This window comes from Hirundo rustica, chromosome 14, assembly GCF_015227805.2.
Source record: "Hirundo rustica isolate bHirRus1 chromosome 14, bHirRus1.pri.v3, whole genome shotgun sequence".
Lineage (NCBI taxonomy): Eukaryota > Metazoa > Chordata > Aves > Passeriformes > Hirundinidae > Hirundo > Hirundo rustica.
The window spans coordinates 1,550,820-1,568,210 of NC_053463.1; the positions used below are offsets into that span (position 1 = coordinate 1,550,820).

A 17,391-nucleotide genomic window follows, 5' to 3' on the forward strand; every position below is an offset into this window, starting at 1 on the left:
TGCTGCTCCCTCCGGCAGAGAGCACGCCGGGGACAGGGAGAGGAAACAGGGGACACAGCCAACTACGTTCCATCAGCGCGGTCTCATTTCAGCACAGGCCATTTCACAGTTCCAAATTTCCCAGGGAACGTTCACAACATGGTGGGCTCACACCAGAGAAGGATGACAATTCGTAGGATTGTTTTTCCCCGCCACCCTCCCTCAGCAGTCCCTTTTTGGAAGAAGATTCTTAAATTGGCACATCGAATGCTGACCGAAAAGCAAAGAAAAAGAGAAACAAGGCTCCCAGGCACGTGCTGCAGCCAAAAGGGCTTTTTCCATGTCATGGTTAACACGCGGAGAGCGGGAGGGTTATCATAGGTGGAGCCAGGAACTTTCACCTGCTCAGGGAGCAGTGGGGCGGCTGGGAGCTGCAGGGTTCTGCCGCTCTTCCAGGGGATGCCATCCCACACAAGCAGCCCACTCCGAGGGACAGCGTCCCACGCAACCAGCCGACGGCAACCCCTCAGCGAGAACAAAATGGGAAAAAAAAAAACCAAAAAACCCAAACAAACCACAAACTGCTTACAAAATCTCGGCCCGCTTCTCACCTTCCCTGACCCTTCTGCTGTAATCAACCTGTCAGCAGCTGTTGGTTAAGAAGCCCGGCTGCCTCCCCCCTGCTCTGCCCCCGGTCCCGTGCCAAGCTCTGGCGCTGGTGCATGCGAGCAGGGGTGCCGGGACTACATCAATCTGGCTGGTGGCAAGCCCTGCCTGGTTCTGTCTGGCACACGCACCGCGGGCAAATCTGATTTACCGGCTCTCGAGCCCTTGTTTGTTTTGAACCCAAACGGCGGCGGGATTAGCCCCGGTGCTGTTCCCCACAAACGCGCACGCTGTTTGCAATCGCGGGGCTGAACTGGTGAGAGAGCAAGGGTTGGGATGAATGTGCCCGCTTCACAATCAGAGCTATTTTGTAATCCGTGGTTATGAAAGTGAAGGGTCGGGGGTGGGGGGGGATGATACACAACTACAGAAAACTCTTCCCACTTGCAGCAGCCTCATCGAGCCGACTGCGAAATGCTCGGGCTCAGCCCCGGCTCCGGCTCCTGCCCGGTTTATTGTATAGCGCCTCTCTTGCAGCCCCCAAAATGGAAAAGCATGCGAGCCCTATAGCCCAGCACGGCTCGCTCTCGTGATCCCGCCGGAGCTGCCAAGGAGCCTTAATCTGATTTTAATACCCAGCTCCGTCCAAAACACAGCCCATCCACATTTTGGAGCCGGCGACTCGCGGCGCAGAGACCCCTGTCGCTGTCGCACCCCCCCCCCCCCCGCCCCCCCCGCCCTCCCCAAACCTCCATCCCCCAAGATCCCAGCTCGTATGCGTGGAATTGACGCTCGGCATGACTCATCCCACCGCCCGGCTCTAGCAGCCCCCGCCGCACAGCAGCCCCCTGCGGAACCCCCCCACCCCAGCGCCCGCACCGCGCCGCCCCCTCCCCACCTTTGGGGGGAGCCGAAACAACCGGGAGGGGGTGGCTCTGCACCGAAACCCATCAACTTGTCCCCTGTCCCCCCCCAACCCCCGGCCCACGGGGCGCGGGAGTCCACGTGCGAGTGGTGCTGAAAGCGCCCGGCGGGGCTGCGGGGCTGCGGCCGCCGGGAGCCCCCGGGAGGGGCGCGCACAGCCCCGCGGGCGGGCACGGCTCCGCAGCCGCGGGGCGAACGGCACCTCCGCACGCCCCGGGGCTCCCGGCGGGGCCAGCCGGGCCCCGCAGCCCCGCTCTTCCCCGGGCCGCCCCGGCATGCGGAGAGGGGGGGGTCTGCGCCTTTCCACCCCCCCTCCCGCAGCTGCAGCGCGCCGCGGACCCGCTCAGCCGAGCCCCCCGGCCCGCGCTCCCTACCTGGCTGTCAGCTAGGTAACTGAAGACGAACGAGGAGAGATCCTCGTCGAGCAGAGAGCCGCAATCCGGCCCCGGCTCCGCCATCTTCCACCTCCGGCTGGGGCTGAGCACCGAGCATGCAGCAGGCGCGGCGGCGGGAGCCGGGCGGCCGGCGGGGCGGGGAGCGCGGAGCGCCGGGGCGGAGCCGCCCGCAGCCCCCGCCCGCAGCCCCCGCCCGCGGCTGCGGGAGCCGGGCACGGCGGGGGTCGCCGCGAGGCAGCGCCCCGAGGGCTTTGCAGACACGCGTGGGACACCACTCTGCGCGTCCCTTGGAAGTGCCACCCCGTCAAAAGCGGGGGGTGCCCAGCGCCGCCCGCTGCCGCTGCGCGGCCCCTGGGTGGCTCTGGGTTCGGGTATGTGAGAGCTGGGTTGCAGCGTGTCGGATCAAGGGGGGGGGGACATCCAGGCTCTCTCTGGGGTTTTTGAAGTGCGCCGTAGTTCCTGCAGGAGAACCTTCCCCAGGGACACCGGCTTTGAGCAACGCCGCTGCGCGCACCCTAAAACTGCCGGCGTTTAGAAGTGGGAGCACCCAACAGCACCGGGCAGGTCTGACAGTCCCCAGATCACCCCGAGTGGAGATACACAAACCCCAAGAGCCGCACTTGGGACAGGGGTCACTTCCAGGCTCTGTGGGTCTGCATTGAAGCGGGACCAGGGGACTGCAGTAAAAAGTAAAAAGGAGCAAAAGATCTTCTGATTTCCCTTGTTTTCATTTCGGCTGCCGCTGTGAGCATCTCGATGTCACGCACGTCATCTTTCTGTCTGGGGTTTTGAGGCGTATCCTAAAAGCCCGTTCAGAAATAATTAATGATGGGACCAAAAATCTCATGAATGTTCTATTTACTTACCCGTAGCAATTACATGGGAAAGAACAGGGCTTGGCACTGCAGCCTGAATTAGCTGATACACAACCTACCAAGTGGCAACACCTGCAGCCTAATGGCTCCAGATCCCGGAATCCCCCCTGAATCCCCTAGACAGCCCTTCAGGGTCACTGTGAAGAGCTGATGGAGCAGAGTGATGTGGAGCTGTCGGGGTGGGGAGCTCTGTGCCAGGCCCTGAGGGGTGAACAGAAAGTGCTTCTTCCTCTGCAGGAAAGGCCCGTTGCCCATCGTTGCTGTCGTTTCAAAGGCAGAACTGTTTCCAGCCACTCTTTTAGTTCCCTCTGGCCTCCCTTTGGTTCAGGACATGTTGTGAACACCGTGCAGTGTAGCAACACTGGATTTTCCCTGATGATCCCAAGCTTTGCTCCGAAGGGGAGACATCAGGGACAATGCCTGTTGTGTCACACTGGTGTGAGCTGGAGGCCAGGGTGGCCTGGCTGCTGGGATGGGACAAAGCAACTCTTCCTCGCTGCTGTGCACTCTAGTATTAATTACTGTGATCGAGTGCCAAAACACTTACTCAAGGTGCTTTTCCGGCTGCCCTGCCAGCAGTGAAACTTCTCTTCCCGTGGGTGGGAGGCCTGGGCCCCGGAATGCCCTGCCAGGATCCACAGCTGGGCACAGCACAGTCAGCAGGGCCAAGGAAGGAAATTGCCTTGCTCTGGGGCATGTGCAATTCCTTGAAGAGTGAGACTCAAATTCCCAGGTGAGTGGTGATCTGCTGTGCATTCCTTTCTTTGCAGAAGGTACAAGTGATGAGGATGAGCTGAGAACAGAAGGGATGTTTGCCCCATCAGGGCAAAAAGCAGGGCTGGAAGGCCTCACCACAGGAGTAGTCCTTTGGGAGGAATTTGTTGCACAAAAGGCGAGGTTCGTACTCGAGTATCTCGTGATTTCCTTTGCACCAGCTGCTCTCAAGTAGGAAGTAACATTCTTCGTGGGAATTACTTGAGAATTGTCATTCGAAGATCAAGCTGTGCGTAGCTGGGTTCTTCGGAAATACCTTTTTCCTTCTGGTCCGTGTGCAAGCACATGTCCTCCTCCCTTGCTTTCTAACCCGAGGAGATGAATCCTCCCCAGCCTGCCGTGGTCACAGCCTGCGGGACACCCACCCTGGCAGCAGCCACCCCCAGGCGTGGAGGAGCATGAGGAAAGCAAAGCCCAGCCGGCACTGCCCCATTTCTCCTCTGAACAGACGGGTTAGGGCTTCTTCCAGCCCTGCAGGCAAAACTGCATGTGACACTGGGGTCAGGCTGCCCTTGTGGCGGGAGGGGGACAGCAGAGCACGGTGGGGGCATCTTGGCCAAAGTGGATTTTCTGCTGCTCCTGGGTTTCGGTGGGATCCTGCGGGATGAAGTGCAGTTCCTCACGTGGCTGCGAGTTGACGTTAACCTGCCCAACTTCAGCTCCTGACTGCTCTGGACTTTTGCACAGTCCAAGCGTTTTTCTGTGCCTTTGGGTTCTTTTCACCTATGAAATGGAGATCGCACCACCTCCCTGTGCCCTGCAGCTTCTGGAGGAACTGGTTGAATAACACTCATAAAAAGAGCTTCGGAAGCGCCAGGAGAGAGGCGAAGGAGGACAAGATGTTATAAGTGGTGTTGCCTCCACCTTCTCAGAAGCCAGTCATGTGGCAGCCTCAGAAACACCTGCGGTGGGTAGAGGTGGTGTCTGGAGTGCCGTGGTGCGAACGGGACACGGCATCGCCCGTGTCACACCCCCTGCCCTGTGCGCAGGGGCCGGGCAGCTCTGCCCTGTGCTCGCAGCTTCCCTCTTCTACCAGACCCCAAGCTTTGACAGCAGGGCGGCTGCCAGAGCTCCAGCCCGTGCTGCTCTCTGTATTTATGGACCCAAAGAGGCATCAGCCGCTCTCTAGCACAGCCAAGCCCCCTGTGCCCACCCTGGCCCGGCAGCCCCCGGCTGAGCCTCGGCGCCCCGTGGCACCGCGCCGATGCCGCGGCAGCAACCCGACGCTCAGCCCGGAGGGGCTGGGGATAACATTACCGGGGTAAAATATAACAGGAAAAGCTTGCAAATGCCCTTTCAAAACAACAGCGAGTGAGTAATGTCATTGGGCCAGCGGTCAGGAGGGGACAGGGTTTGAAGGTACCCTGAGCCTGCCAAAGGCCAGGCGTGGGACACGGGCAGGAGCCAATGAGCTCAGGCTGGGCAGGAGCCACCCCGGCCCGGCGACCGCCCGCCCTCGCTCTCACGTTGCAGCTGCCTCTGTTTGTGGACGGCAAAATGTTGTAAGGACCGGGCAGTGAGAGGCAGCGGCAAATGGGGCTCCTGCGAGTTACCACATCCCCGGGTCCCCGCCAGCCCCCCGCCTGGTGACGCTCCCTGCTTGGCACTCGCGTGAAATCGCAGCCCCAGGGTGGGATCGGCGTGGTGGCCGCTCTCTCTGGGGACCGGGGAAAGGCTCTGTGCGCGGGCAGGAGCTCTGCGAGCCGGCGGCGGGGTGAGGAGGGGGCAGCTGAAGGGGAAGGTGTCCCCGGGCTCCCGCGGAGCCCTGCCCCGGAGCGCTCTCCATTCATGCCGGCTGCTCGCTGGAGCCGCGCTCCCCGCGGGGCACGGCGCTTGGCACTGCCCTGCCCTGGGTTTCGCTGAGTTTCTCCGCCTGGCTCCTTTCCACGAGCTCTGCTTTCCCTTCCCTGCAGCCCTCGGCTCAGCCTCATCCTTCACCTGAAGTCAGGAGCGCAGGGACAGAGCGTTGCTTTCCCTCCGCGCTTTCTGTGCCTCATTAGCTGTGTGCACCTGGGAGCTCCCTCCTCCTCCTCCTCGGTTGGTGACAGGAGGGCTCCGTTATGCATCACGGTCAGCAAGGAGTGAAAGTTGATGTCCTCTCCGCCCAGGGCTGAGGGACTGGCCCCTGGGAGCTAGGAAACAAAAGTGGATTTTGAAGGCAAGTGGGCGCTGGGTGTGCTCCTGGCTCTGAGACCCAGCTCGTCCAGGGAGCAGGGCTGAGCCTCCGGTAGTTCAGGGGTTGCCATTCCTGCTCCAGGTTCCCTCGGCATCGTTGTGGAGTGATGTCCCTCTGTGCCAGCAAAGCTCTCCTGCAGGCACACCTGGACGCCACGGACACTCTGTGCTGTGGCAGAGCCCCCCGGGCCCCTCCCCAGCCTGTGCCAGGCTCTCTGCAGCTCTTTCCCTGGAGCAGAGGCTGCTGCAGCTCGGTCAGAGGAGCCCGGGGCCAGCAGGGAGGGTTGGAGGGATGCACGCATGCAGGGGGATGTTGCACAGGGCTCCAGCCTGCCCCATCCTGCAGCCTGCCCCTCTCCCAGACTGCAGCCTGGAGCGTGCTGCGGAGGTAAATCCACACAGTTACTGCAGAGAAAGCCTGGGAGGAGACAAACGTGGTGGCAAAGGAGCAAGAAGGGGTTTTGTGGATGCGCTGCTGAAACAGATGGGAATTTCCCGCAGCGAGAGGCAGAGCCCAGGCGGCGGAGGGTAGGGAAGGCTCCTGCACGATGGCTCACGCTGCCCACCAGCTGTGTGGGCAGAGCAGGGGACCAGGCTGCCCATTGACTCCTTATGGCACTTTCAGTGACTCATTTGTCCGCGGAAGCAGCGCACCCACAGCAGCTGAAGCAGCCTGTCCTCCTCCCCGGGCTGCTCTGGCACAGCAGGGCCAGCCGGCCCCTTCTGCCCGGGGATGAGAGGCTGGCAGCAGCCCAGGGCACTCGGCTCATCCTGTGCCTCGCTTCATCTGGGGGAAGGAACGCGCTGTCAGAGACCTTGCGCTGCTCTTTCTGCGCTGCCCGACGTCCCAGCCTGCAGCCCGAGCCTGCCCCTTGGTGTAGCAGGGTCGGTGTGCCCCCCGCGCTGCCCCAGAGCAGCCTGGCACGGGGCACGGGCCAGCCGTGGGGCCGGCGGGAGCTGCGCCATCCGCTTCGTGTCCCTTGTGTCCCTTTCACTCCGGCTGAACTCGGCTTTCCCACAGCTCTGGCAGCTCTCACGCTGTGCTGGCAGCATCTGTCACAGCCCATCCATGTCACCCCACTGGCCTCTCGCTGCCCCCCCTGCCTCATCCCTGCCTGTCGAGCTGCCTCCAGTCCTGGTGGTGCTGCAGGACAGCAGCAGGAGCTGGGGGATCTCCTGTATCCCCACCATCCTGCTGCCAGCTGCTGCCAGGAGCAGTGAGGGGCGTTGTGGTGGCTGGTGAGACCCAGGCTGGCCTCATCCTCCTCTGCTGCTGGCTCCGAGCAGGGAAATTCCTCCTGCCTCTCCCTGGAGGCTGCTCAGGGTCTGGGTGCATCTCTTCCTTTCTCTGTTTTAACTGCCTCATCCCTGGGGCATGCCGTGATCACCAGCTCTGATCCTCCTGCACCGGCAGAGGTGGCCAAGGCAGTGAGCAGTGAAGGGAGACGCTTTGGATCCGCAGCACTGCTGAGCAAGGACTCGCTGTTCTCCAAGCAGCTGTTGCTGGCAGGGATGTCCATGGGCATCTCCTGGCTCGTGACTCCCAGCCTGCCAGGCTGGCTCTGTCTGTCCCTGGGCCTCCATCTCGCAGCATCCCCTCCTCCCTCCTCACCAGCTGTCCTCTGAGCATCCCCCACAGTGCTGCTGTCCCCAGCTCCTGCAGCCCTGGCTGGGCACGAGTGGTGGGAAGGGGCTGGTGCTCAGCTCCTGGCACCTCCTGAGCGCAGACACCGCTGTTAGAGCAGAAACCCCTCCGCAGGCGTTCTCCCCTTGCCAGGCTGGCCAGCAAAGCCACCCTCAGCACTTTGGGGGGCTGAGGGCTCAGCGGGGCTGGATGGTGGGGGGTGGGCAGCAGGCGCTGGTGGGCTCCAGCCCTGTGCAGACTCTGCTGCTCCTCAGCCCTGTCTCCCTGAGCAGGAGACACTTCAGCTCCAGCCAGTGCTATAAATAAACCCACGTTCTTTTATCCCGCCAAATAGGTTCTCATCGATTTTACCTATTCCCCCTGCTCCCCCCGAATCCCTTTGGAAGGTGAAGTCTGGTGTGGAGGAGCTTGGGGAGCCGCCAGCCTGGCTGGGGAAATGCCACCCCCTGCAGCCCCTCTTCCTGGGAATAGCTGCTCTCCCCTGGTTCTCTCTCTCTGAACAGGAGGCACCGCTGGAGGAGAGGAAGCGAAGCTCCCCGGTGGAAGTTTGCCGGCTGATTATTTATTAATGTCCTGACAATGCAGTCACCGGCAGCCAGGCAGCCCCTGAGCCCCGGGAGAAGGATGAGGAGGAGGATGGAGAGCTCTGCTGCTGGGGCTTTCTTGCCGAGGAGCTCGGGATGAGCCGGCACCTCTTCGGTGTCCGGCTGCTTCGGTTACCCGTGGCTAATATAAAGGGGGACAGAGACCCCGGGAAGTGCCGGGGACTGCTCCCAGGGTGGCCCCCGGTCCCTTGTGGCTGATGGCAGCTGTGGGGCTCAGCCCCCCGCGGAACAGGCAGCGTTTGGATGCTGACTTGCTGCAAGCATCTCTTCCGCACACAGGAGCTCCCCGTGCGGGGATAGCAACAGAAATAATGCAGCAAATCACAGCTCGCACAGCCTCCCCGGCACTTGAAAGCATCTCGAGAGCTTAAAAAGCTGCAAGATGCTCTCATTCCCATCCCCTCCCCGCTCCTGTGCTTTGGGCCCCCCTTCCAGAGGACGGGGGGAGCATCGATTTCCCCGGCAACGGGGCCCGGGTTGGGCTCAGCGGGCGCTGCCCGCACGGTGCGGGAGGCAGGGCAGCCCGGTGCGGGGCTCGGGCTGACTCATCGCCGCGCAGCGTGCAATTACCACCGCCAGCGCAGGCCCCTGCCGCTCCGCACAGGTATCTGTGTCAGCCGGGGCTATTTCCAGCTCTGCCCGCACTCCCCGGCTCCGGCGAGAGGTAAGAACGCGGCCGCCCCGCTCCTCCGCCTGCCACGGGGACGGGCACGAGTTTCCCAGGAGCGGCGAGCCGGGGAAGGCTTGGAGATGGCATCCCGACAGCCCGAACTGCGCAGCCCGGGGAGGAGAGAGCGCCGTGCCCTCCGCTGCCCGCGCTCGGGGCGGTGGGACCAGGCAGGAGGGATTTAGGGCTGGCGTTATTAGCGCTGCTGGCGGCGCTGGAAAAGGAGCAGCAGGGACGGGATAAAGCGCAGTTCCAGGAGCGCTCCGGCCGGGGAGGGCAGGGCAGGGGAGGGCAGGGATAACGGGAGCGCAGCGCCTTTCCCCGGCGGAGCCGACAAGCCGGGGCTCCGCGGGGCAGCGGCTCTGCCTCCCCGTCCGGACACCGAGCTCCTGCCGTTCCCCACCGAGCTGTTGAGCCCAACTGCGCCCAGAGAGTGAGATTTTTGGATTCCCAAAATGCTTGCCCAAGGTTTTGCTGGCTGCTTTTCCCACAGGGAGCTGGAAGCGGGGGAAGCTCCGAGCGAGGATGCGGCCCTCCAGCCACGAGCCTCGATCAGGGCAGGGGTTTTACAGCTGGAGCTGTCGCAGCAGGGCAGGAGCTGCAGCCCACGGCTGAGCAGAGGCAGCGGTGCCGTCACACCGGTGCTCGGACTGGGAAGGGCTGGTGTCCCTTCCTGGGAAGCCTGGGCGGGGTGAGTGTGCCCAGGGGGACCAAGCCCCGCCTTGCACAACCTTTGGGGGCTTTCCCGAGGCGCTGGAGGTTTGCTCGCCTTCATCCGGAGGCTGAAATGCGGGAGAAGCCTCCACGTGTGACACAGCTGTGCCTGGCACGGGCCTGCCCGGGGTGGTGACACGATGGATGTGTGACATCCCCGGAGCCCCAGGGTGCGGGCTGTGTGTCAGGGAACGTCCCGTGTCCATTCTCACACCGGCTGGGCTCGGGTGGCCGGGCCTGCTGGGAGAAGGTGTGGGAGATACTGGAAAAAGAGGGGATGGACACATCCAAGGGCTGGGAGGGCTCTGTGCCTCGATATCCCTTTGGCTTTTGCCTGAGCTGTGCCCACCAAAACCCGGCCCGGGAGAGGGTGAGGCCACAGCCAGACCCAGCGTGGGCTGTGCCCCTGCTCCAGGTTCCAGCACACTCATCCTTCCCGCAGCCGTGAGCAGAGCCCACAGCTCGGGAGAGCCGCTACAGCATTTCGCTGGAAAAACCACATTAATCATCCTCAGCGCCGCCTCCCTGGCCTTTGTCACAGTTTGGTGCCCCAGCGCCAGCTTTAAAAGCATTATTTATTTTTAATAAAAGCTGATCTAAAGAGCGGCGTTGGCGGGATGATAAAAATAAAAGTGCAGTGGTTGTCACAGCTGTCAGCAATCCCTGGGAATGGGGTCTGGCAGTGCCCGGCTGCCTTCCCCACCAGCCTGAGCGCACAGGAAAAGAGGAAGTGGCCAGCAGCGCAAGCCTTGGGCATCCTGTGTGCCAGGAAAGCAGCTCCTGCTCCTTATTCTAACACACGGGCGCACTTCTCCGGTGTATTTGTAATTTTCTAAATGTTTAGTGACTTTAATTTCATTTACTGCATGAATAAATGAGCAAATAGGACATATACAAATGTAGGGGAGAAAATTAGCTTAAGTCCCTTCATTTAAAGAACTATGTGCTGTTAAAACATCTGTGTTGCGACGCGCCGATAGCGCATTAGCAACAGGAGTAAGAAATCCCGTTTATCCCTACGGAACGAGATTTTCAGGGCATGGATCTGGCAGCGTGCGCCGGGGCTGAGGCTGTAAACCAGAGTGCCTGGCAGCATCTCCATTCCCCGGGGAGCTGTGGAGAGTCACGGGGCAGCATTCCATGTCCCAGGCTCCGGGGGCAGCATTCCACGTCCCTGGCTCCGGGGCGAGCTGAGCGCTTCATCCCTTGGCTGTCCCTGGAGAGGTCTGCCTGCACTGCCCAGCCCCACGGCGGTGTCCGTCAGCAGGGGGAGAGGGAAGCGTGCAGGAATTGTGCAGGAATTGTGCAGGAATTGTGCAGGAATTGTGCAGGAATTGTGCAGGAATTGTGCAGGAAGGATGCAGGAAGCACACCTCACTCGCTTCCTGGCCGTCTCTTCTCTTTCCATCGCTTTTCCTTCTGGCAGACGGGAACAAAGCTTGGCTGGAGGCGCCGGGAAGAGCGCAGCTCCTGCACATCCCTGCTGCTGTGGCTCTGCCCGTGGAGGTTTCTCTGCGGAGCAGGGTCAGGATGCTGCGCCAGGGCTCCTCTCAAGCTCAGGTTTCTCCCCGGCTTTTCCAAAGGAGCTCCATGCGCGGAGCCCCGTGAGCAGCGGGGTTTGAATGCTGCGCGGCCGAGGCAGGGCACAGCCACGGCTGGGACAGAACAAAACCAGCATTCACGGGCGGTCATTTAAATTCCCGGCAGCTGTTCCGTCCCAGCACACTCAGGTCTGCCCTCCTTTGCTGTCCTCGGGAGCTTCCAGGGACGTTTTCCTGCCTGGTGAGGGAACAAGTTCACCCATGGCCAGCATCCCTCCTGCTCCTGCTCCTGCTCCTGCCTGGTACAAATAAGCCCTGGTGGGGTGGCAGTGCCCGCTTCAGCGGTCACTGAGGGCCAGCTGGGTGCTCCTCCCTGCCAGGACACCCCAGGGTCACCGGAGCCCCAGCCTCTGCCCCGCGTGTCCCGCAGCCGCTCCGTGGCTCCGGCTCATCCCGGTTTCCTCATGATGCTGCCTGAGCTCCCGAGGACGAGCCGGGCTGTGGGTGCGGCCGCCTGGACTGCCTGCAGCACCTCCCCGCACGGCTGCACCGGGAGAACACCCGGGACACCGGGAGAGAACCCCCGGGACACCAAGAGACCCCCGGGACACCAAGAGAACCCCTGGGACACCAAGAGAACCCCTGGGACACCAAGAGACCCCCTGGGACAGCAGGATAACCCTCAGGACACTGAGAGAGAACCCCCGGGACACAGGGAGAACCCCTGGGACACTGAGAGAACCCCCGGGACACCGGGAGAACCCCTGGGACACCAAGAGACCCCCTGGGACACTGGGAGAACCCCTGGGACACCGTGAGAATCCCCGGGACACCAGGAGAACCCCTGGGACACCGGGAGAACCCCAGGGACACCGGGACAACACCCAGGACACCAAGAGAACCCCTGGGACACTGAGAGAACCCCTGGGACACTGAGAGAACCCTGAGGACACCCAGAGAACCCCTGGGACACTGGAAGAGAACCCCCAGGACACGGGGAGAACCCCCGGGATGGGGCTGCGGGCCGGGCGCAGCCACAGCAGGAGCCGAGCGCTGCCCCAAGCGCGGCTCACATGAGGCTGGAATGGCTCGGGCACGTGTTTTGGTGTGGTCGGGCTCAAGCCCAGCCCTGCCTTGCCGTGGGGCAGGCAGGGGCACGCCGGGCATGGCGGCGGCAGCCAGCACACCGCGGTTCCCGGCCGGAGCCCGGCAGGCGCTCGGGGATGAAACGCTGCCTGCGGCCCCGGCACGGCTGCGAGCACGAGTGAGTTTAGCGGCCTCGATTTAATTCCCGTTTGGACACGGTGAGGGAAAAAATGTATATAAAAAGAGGGAGAGGAGCAGAATCCCGGATCAGTGCTGGGATTGGGATGGGGATGGTGAGCCGCGGACACGTGGGAGGCACGGAGTGCCCAGGGAGGAGCCCTGGGGAAAAGGGGGCTGTGCTGGCAGCAGGGATGGGTGGCACAGGGACAGCAGAAGGGTTGTCACTCCCACTGGATGTGCCCAGTTTGTGTAGCTGGAGCCAGCAGCCAAGCACGGGGCTCCCCCGTCCCAGGAAATCCCTGGACTGCCAGGACGGTGTCCTTCTCTCCCTCCTCTCCTCACCCAGGAGCTGCAGCACGCCCAGCCAAGGGAAGGCTGGCAGAGGGAAGGTGCCACCTCAAGCCCTCAGGAGCCAGGGCTCCAATTTCAAAAAATAAAGTGAGCTTTTGGTCTGTATTTGCTTAGCGAGGTGATGACTTTATTCCTGATTTGATGCACGAAAAGGGAGAGCTGATAAGAGTGAAGAGGCCCAGCCAGAGGGATGCTGGTGGCTGCTCCGTGCCTGGCATTCCCCACCTGGATCCCTTCCAGGGGATTCCAGCGATGCTGTTGGCTCTGGGAGCTGGACTGTGGGCATGGGGAGGGCAGCAGCTTGAGGAGATGAAAGCAGCAGCAGCCAGCCCCGATAAGAGCCGGGCTCTGCCCCGTTATGGCCGTGGGGAAGGCTCTAAGAGGAGCACAAGGTATTCCATACTTGGCCTGACCTGCCTGGATCACTCTGCACCTCTGGCCTCGTCCTCTTTGGGAGAAACAAACCTCTCTGGTGGGGAGGAGAGGAGTTGTTCCCCCTCCCTGCCATCCCTCTGTGCCCACCCCACGCCCCTGGGTGGCTGCTGGGGCCTGGCAGGCAGCAGGGAGTGCCCCTCCTTGGAGGATTTAATCACTCCCAGAGCAACCCAGCTCCTTTTGTTTTGCCTGAGGGAACTGCTGCAGATTGGGAGAGCAATCCCAGCCCCAGTGCACCCAGTTCCCCCCAGCCTGAGCAGGAAGCTGGGAGAAAGACGCATTTTCTTGGCCGGGGAGGAGGTTTCTCCTCTCCCCCATCACTTGTTCCAAGCTTACCAGTCCCACAGAGACACGAGCAGAGCTCTGTGCAGCTGGAGGGTTCAACATCTCAGCTCTTCCAAACAAATAGAAAATGACCCAGTTTCTTTATTTTCCTCTTTTCCCAAAGTCCAAACACCCACAAAAATGAGACGGTAAGCGGAAGCCACGAATAATTTCATGTGTCCTGGCAGAGCTGGGAGATGGAAGCAGGGAAAACAGCTCCTGCCTGCCCTGCTCAGACCTGGGAATGGCGCAGCACACCTTGCCAGGGGTTTGTTTCCCTGGGTCAACAAAGCAGGAGAGGCTTTGGGTCTGATCCCAGCTCAAATCCTCATCCCTGGAGCACCAGGCTCTTCCCAAGCTCTCCCCAGAGCTGCTCCCATCTGCCTCTCTCCGAGCATTCAGGTGAGTGGCAGAACGTGCCCAGCCTTCAGCGATTCCTATCACGTCCCATCTGGAGACAGAAATCTGCCTGCTGGCTTTACAATTAAAATTGAAATGATTTGATTATGGGGCTTCATTAGTAAAAACAAACACCAGGCAGCCTCCCTGCCTCCCTCTCCCCTCACATCCCCGCCCAGCCGTTCCTCCCTGGGGCTGTTTTAGGTAAATCCCAGCCGGGATGCGGTCGGGCTCACAAAAGGGTTCGTGTCTGCAGCTTGTAGCTCCTGCCGGGAGCAGCCTAAAAGAGGCAGATTTTAGACCCGCAAATCTCCTCCTTTGGGCAGAGAACAGCTCCGATGGGGTTGAGCAGGATGTTTTCCAGCCCCTCTGGATGCTCCTAGACCTTACCAAGGGCTTCCCACAGCTGCTGGGGCTCCTGGCTGGACTCCATCCCCTTCATTCCCTGAGTCTTTGCAATTGGGGGGCGTTTGCACCTCCACACCAACCTGGCCTGGCTCAGTTTTCCTTCCCTGCAGCTGTGACATCCCACGGGAAGGGCTGAGCAGGCAGGGAGCAGGCAGGGAGCAGGCACAGAGCAGGCAGGGAGCAGGGATGGGGCAGGCAGGGAGCAGGCAGGGAGCAGGCAGGGAGCAGGCACAGAGCAGGGATGGAGCAGGCAGGGAGCAGGCAGGGAGCAGGCAGGGAGCAGGCACAGAGCGGGCAGGGAGCAGGCACGGAGCAGGCAGGGAGCAGGCACAGAGCAGGCGGAGAGCAGGCACAGAGCAGGCAGGGAGCAGGCACGGAGCAGGCAGGGAGCAGGCACAGAGCAGGGATGGGGCAGGCAGGGAGCAGGCACGGAGCAGGCAGGGAGCAGGCAGGGAGAGGGCACGGAGCAGGCACAGAGCAAGCACGGAGCGGGCTGCCCGCGGTGTGTGCAGATGCTCCAGTCCCTAAAGCATCGGCAGTTCTGGGGGAAGTAATTCAATTAACACTTGCGGCGGTGGGAACAGGCTGTGCAGGCTGGGAGAGGAGGAATGCCAACGGAGGAGGGCTCGGGAATGCTGCTGGGTGAGGGTGCACTCCCCTGCCTGCTCCCAGGGCTTTCTCCGGTAGGGACAGGACAGGGGAATTGGTTTCAAACTGACTGGCAGTAGGGTTGGGTTAGATATTAGGGAATTATTGAAGTGTCACCGAGCCAGTGGCACTGACAGCATTGCTGTCCTACCCCGGCTTGCCTTGTGGGCTAAATCTTTAACCAGATCAAGGGTTTAACTTTATCAGTAGCTGGAAAAACGTGGCACCACTTCCCCAGGGCAAAGTATCTTGAGCCCTGCAGAAATCCCCTTTCCTGGGCCTCACTCAGCAGCTCCTTTGCCACGGGGACCTGTGGGATGCTCTGGAGCAGGGAGCACCCTGTGCCCCACTCGGGCTCCCCGCTGCCTTTCCCTCCAAAATCACGATTTGCACGGCCCCCAGGAGCCGGCACTTCCCCTGGCAGGGTGTGTGCGTGGTCATGGATTGCCCTCCTGGTGGGCAGAGGCTTCTGTGTCCCCTCAGGGGAGCCCCCCAAAATCCCCCTGACGGCCCCACCAGCTCCCCAGCCCTGGAAAACCTTGCACATCCCCTGCCCAGAGCAGGGTGATTGATCATTGCTGTTAGAGGTGGAGAGCAGTTTCTGTGCACGGCCGGGTGCTTCAGGAGCAATTCGTCACCCACCGGCCGGGGGGGCCGGGCTGTCCCTCTGTCCCTGCCGAGATGGGAGCGCTCTGCAGCCTCGGGAGGCTCCGAGGCGGCTCCGGGCGCGGCCGGATGGAGCAAGGACAGGGCTCCCACCTGAGCTGATCCCGGCAGCTCCGGGGCATCACCCCGTGGGATAAGGAGGCGGGAGGGCAGCCCCAGCCCCACGGCAGGGACCCATCCCCGGCCCCACGGCAAGGATCCATCCCCGGCCCCACGGCAGGGATCCAGCCCCACAGCAGGGATCCAGCCCCACAGCAGGGATCCATCCCCACAGCCAGATCCAGCCCCACACAGGGATCCCCATCCCGGTGATGTACCCACAGCAGTTCGTGCGTGGGCACAGCGGAGGGGCTGAGAGGCAGGGAGGGGACCCCGTGGAGCTCCCGCAGCCCCTGGTACAGGGGTGTGCCGGGCGCTGCTGCAGCCCGGGGCTCAGCTGGCAGCGGGACACGGCGGCAGCCGGCGCGGGGGGCGAGGGGGGGCCGTAATGACGGTCCAGCTCAGCAGAGGTAGCAGAGCATGAAAGCAATTTCACACTTTATTAGACAATTCAGGTGCCAGCTGCACCAGCCTGGAGCGAGCGCTGCTGCTCACACCTCCCCTCCCGCTCCGCAGCCCCAGGCTGGCTCCGCGTGGGGCTCAGCCCGTCCTCGGGCCGCGCTGCTCCCGGCTGGCACCCGAGGGGCTCGGGCACACGGGCAGGTGGCAGGGCAGGGATCTCCAGCTCCGTGCCCAAAGCCACTCGGGCTGGCCGTGCCCTCCAGCCCAGGGCAGCCACCCTGCTCCTCCTGGATCCCCGCTCCGACCCTTTTCTCCCCTCCCTTTCTGCACCTCGTGGTGAGGGGATGTGCCCGGGGTTGGCAGCCTGGGCTCGGGGCTCTCGTGGCAGCTGCTTTTTCTCACACCTCCCCGCCCCCGGGGTGCCCCAGCAGAGCCGGCGGGCACACGGACACCTGGGCACTCAGCCATCCTCCTGCCATCCCGGGATCTCACCTGGGATGCGTTTTGCCGCCCCGCCGCGTCCCCGGGGAGCAGCAGCCGGGCGGAGCGGAGCCGGAGCTGCCCCGTCCTGGGCTGGCACCCGCGCCTCGGGGACACAGCCGTGCGCTGTCACACCCCGCGGGTGGACAACATCCAAATGCCTGCACGTCCAGGATATGAATCAGCCCGGACAGGAGCGCAGCAGCCGCTCCGGGACGAGCGGAGCTGCCAAATTCCGAGCGGGCAGGGCGCAGGGAACAGCGCCTGCCCGGCTCCGCTGTCGCCTCCAGATCAGCCCCGGGCACGCCAAACCCCCGGCCTGGCATTCATTGCCCTGTTTGCACGGCTCCGTTTCCTCGGTGCCAAGCCATGGCACGGCGGCACCGGGCCAGGGCCGCGCCTGACCTTGACCTGCCCTCCCGGCGAGCGGCCGGCCGTGCCCGGCTGTCCCCCCGTGCCCCCAGGCACAGGCATGTTCCGCCGGGCCCGCCAGAGCATTCTTCCCGGGAGAGCCTGTCCTTGACGGGCTATTTTAAGGCACACTCGTGCCCTTTATCCCCACTCATGTTTAGGCTGGAAGAGCCCCGTGCCCTCCCGTGACTCTCAGAGGGCATTTCCCGGCTCCGAGCAGCAGCCGTGCCACGGCTTTGGGTGAATTCACGGAGAAGGGAGGGATGGAGGCACCCACGTCCTGCGGTCAGTCCCGGGGACAGACGCCCTGGCAAGCTCCCGTGGCCATCGGGGCTGGCAGCAGGGCCGGGGCAGAGCCCGGCTCACCCCGTGGGATCCAAAAACCGGAGAAGCCGCGTGAACTCATTTCCCTGTTCCCGGCAGGAAGCACCCGCTGCTGGATGTCCAGTCAAGCCCTGACCACCCCCGATCTCCTTCCAGGTGGGGGCCCAGGCGGCGGCGGTCTGAGCGCTCCTTGTGCCACCATCACTGTAACCCTCTGAGGGGTCTCAGGCACCGTGGAGCAGGACGTGCCGCCATCGCCTGGCACAGGGCTGATTGCC

The 17,391-nt window shown here is 62.8% G+C and overlaps 1 protein-coding gene across 1 annotated transcript in view; it reads right to left on the reverse strand.

Annotated features, from left to right (window-relative positions):
• PPARGC1B (PPARG coactivator 1 beta) overlaps window positions 1-2,020 on the reverse strand; it is a 45,853-nt gene extending 43,833 nt beyond the window's left edge. Inside the window, exon 1 of the mRNA XM_040078493.2 lies at window positions 1,884-2,020. Within this exon, the coding sequence (XP_039934427.1) occupies window positions 1,884-1,967 (84 nt within the window). The 5' untranslated portion in view covers window positions 1,968-2,020. The remainder of the gene's footprint in view (window positions 1-1,883) is intronic.
• Between the last annotated feature and the right edge of the window lie 15,371 nt (window positions 2,021-17,391).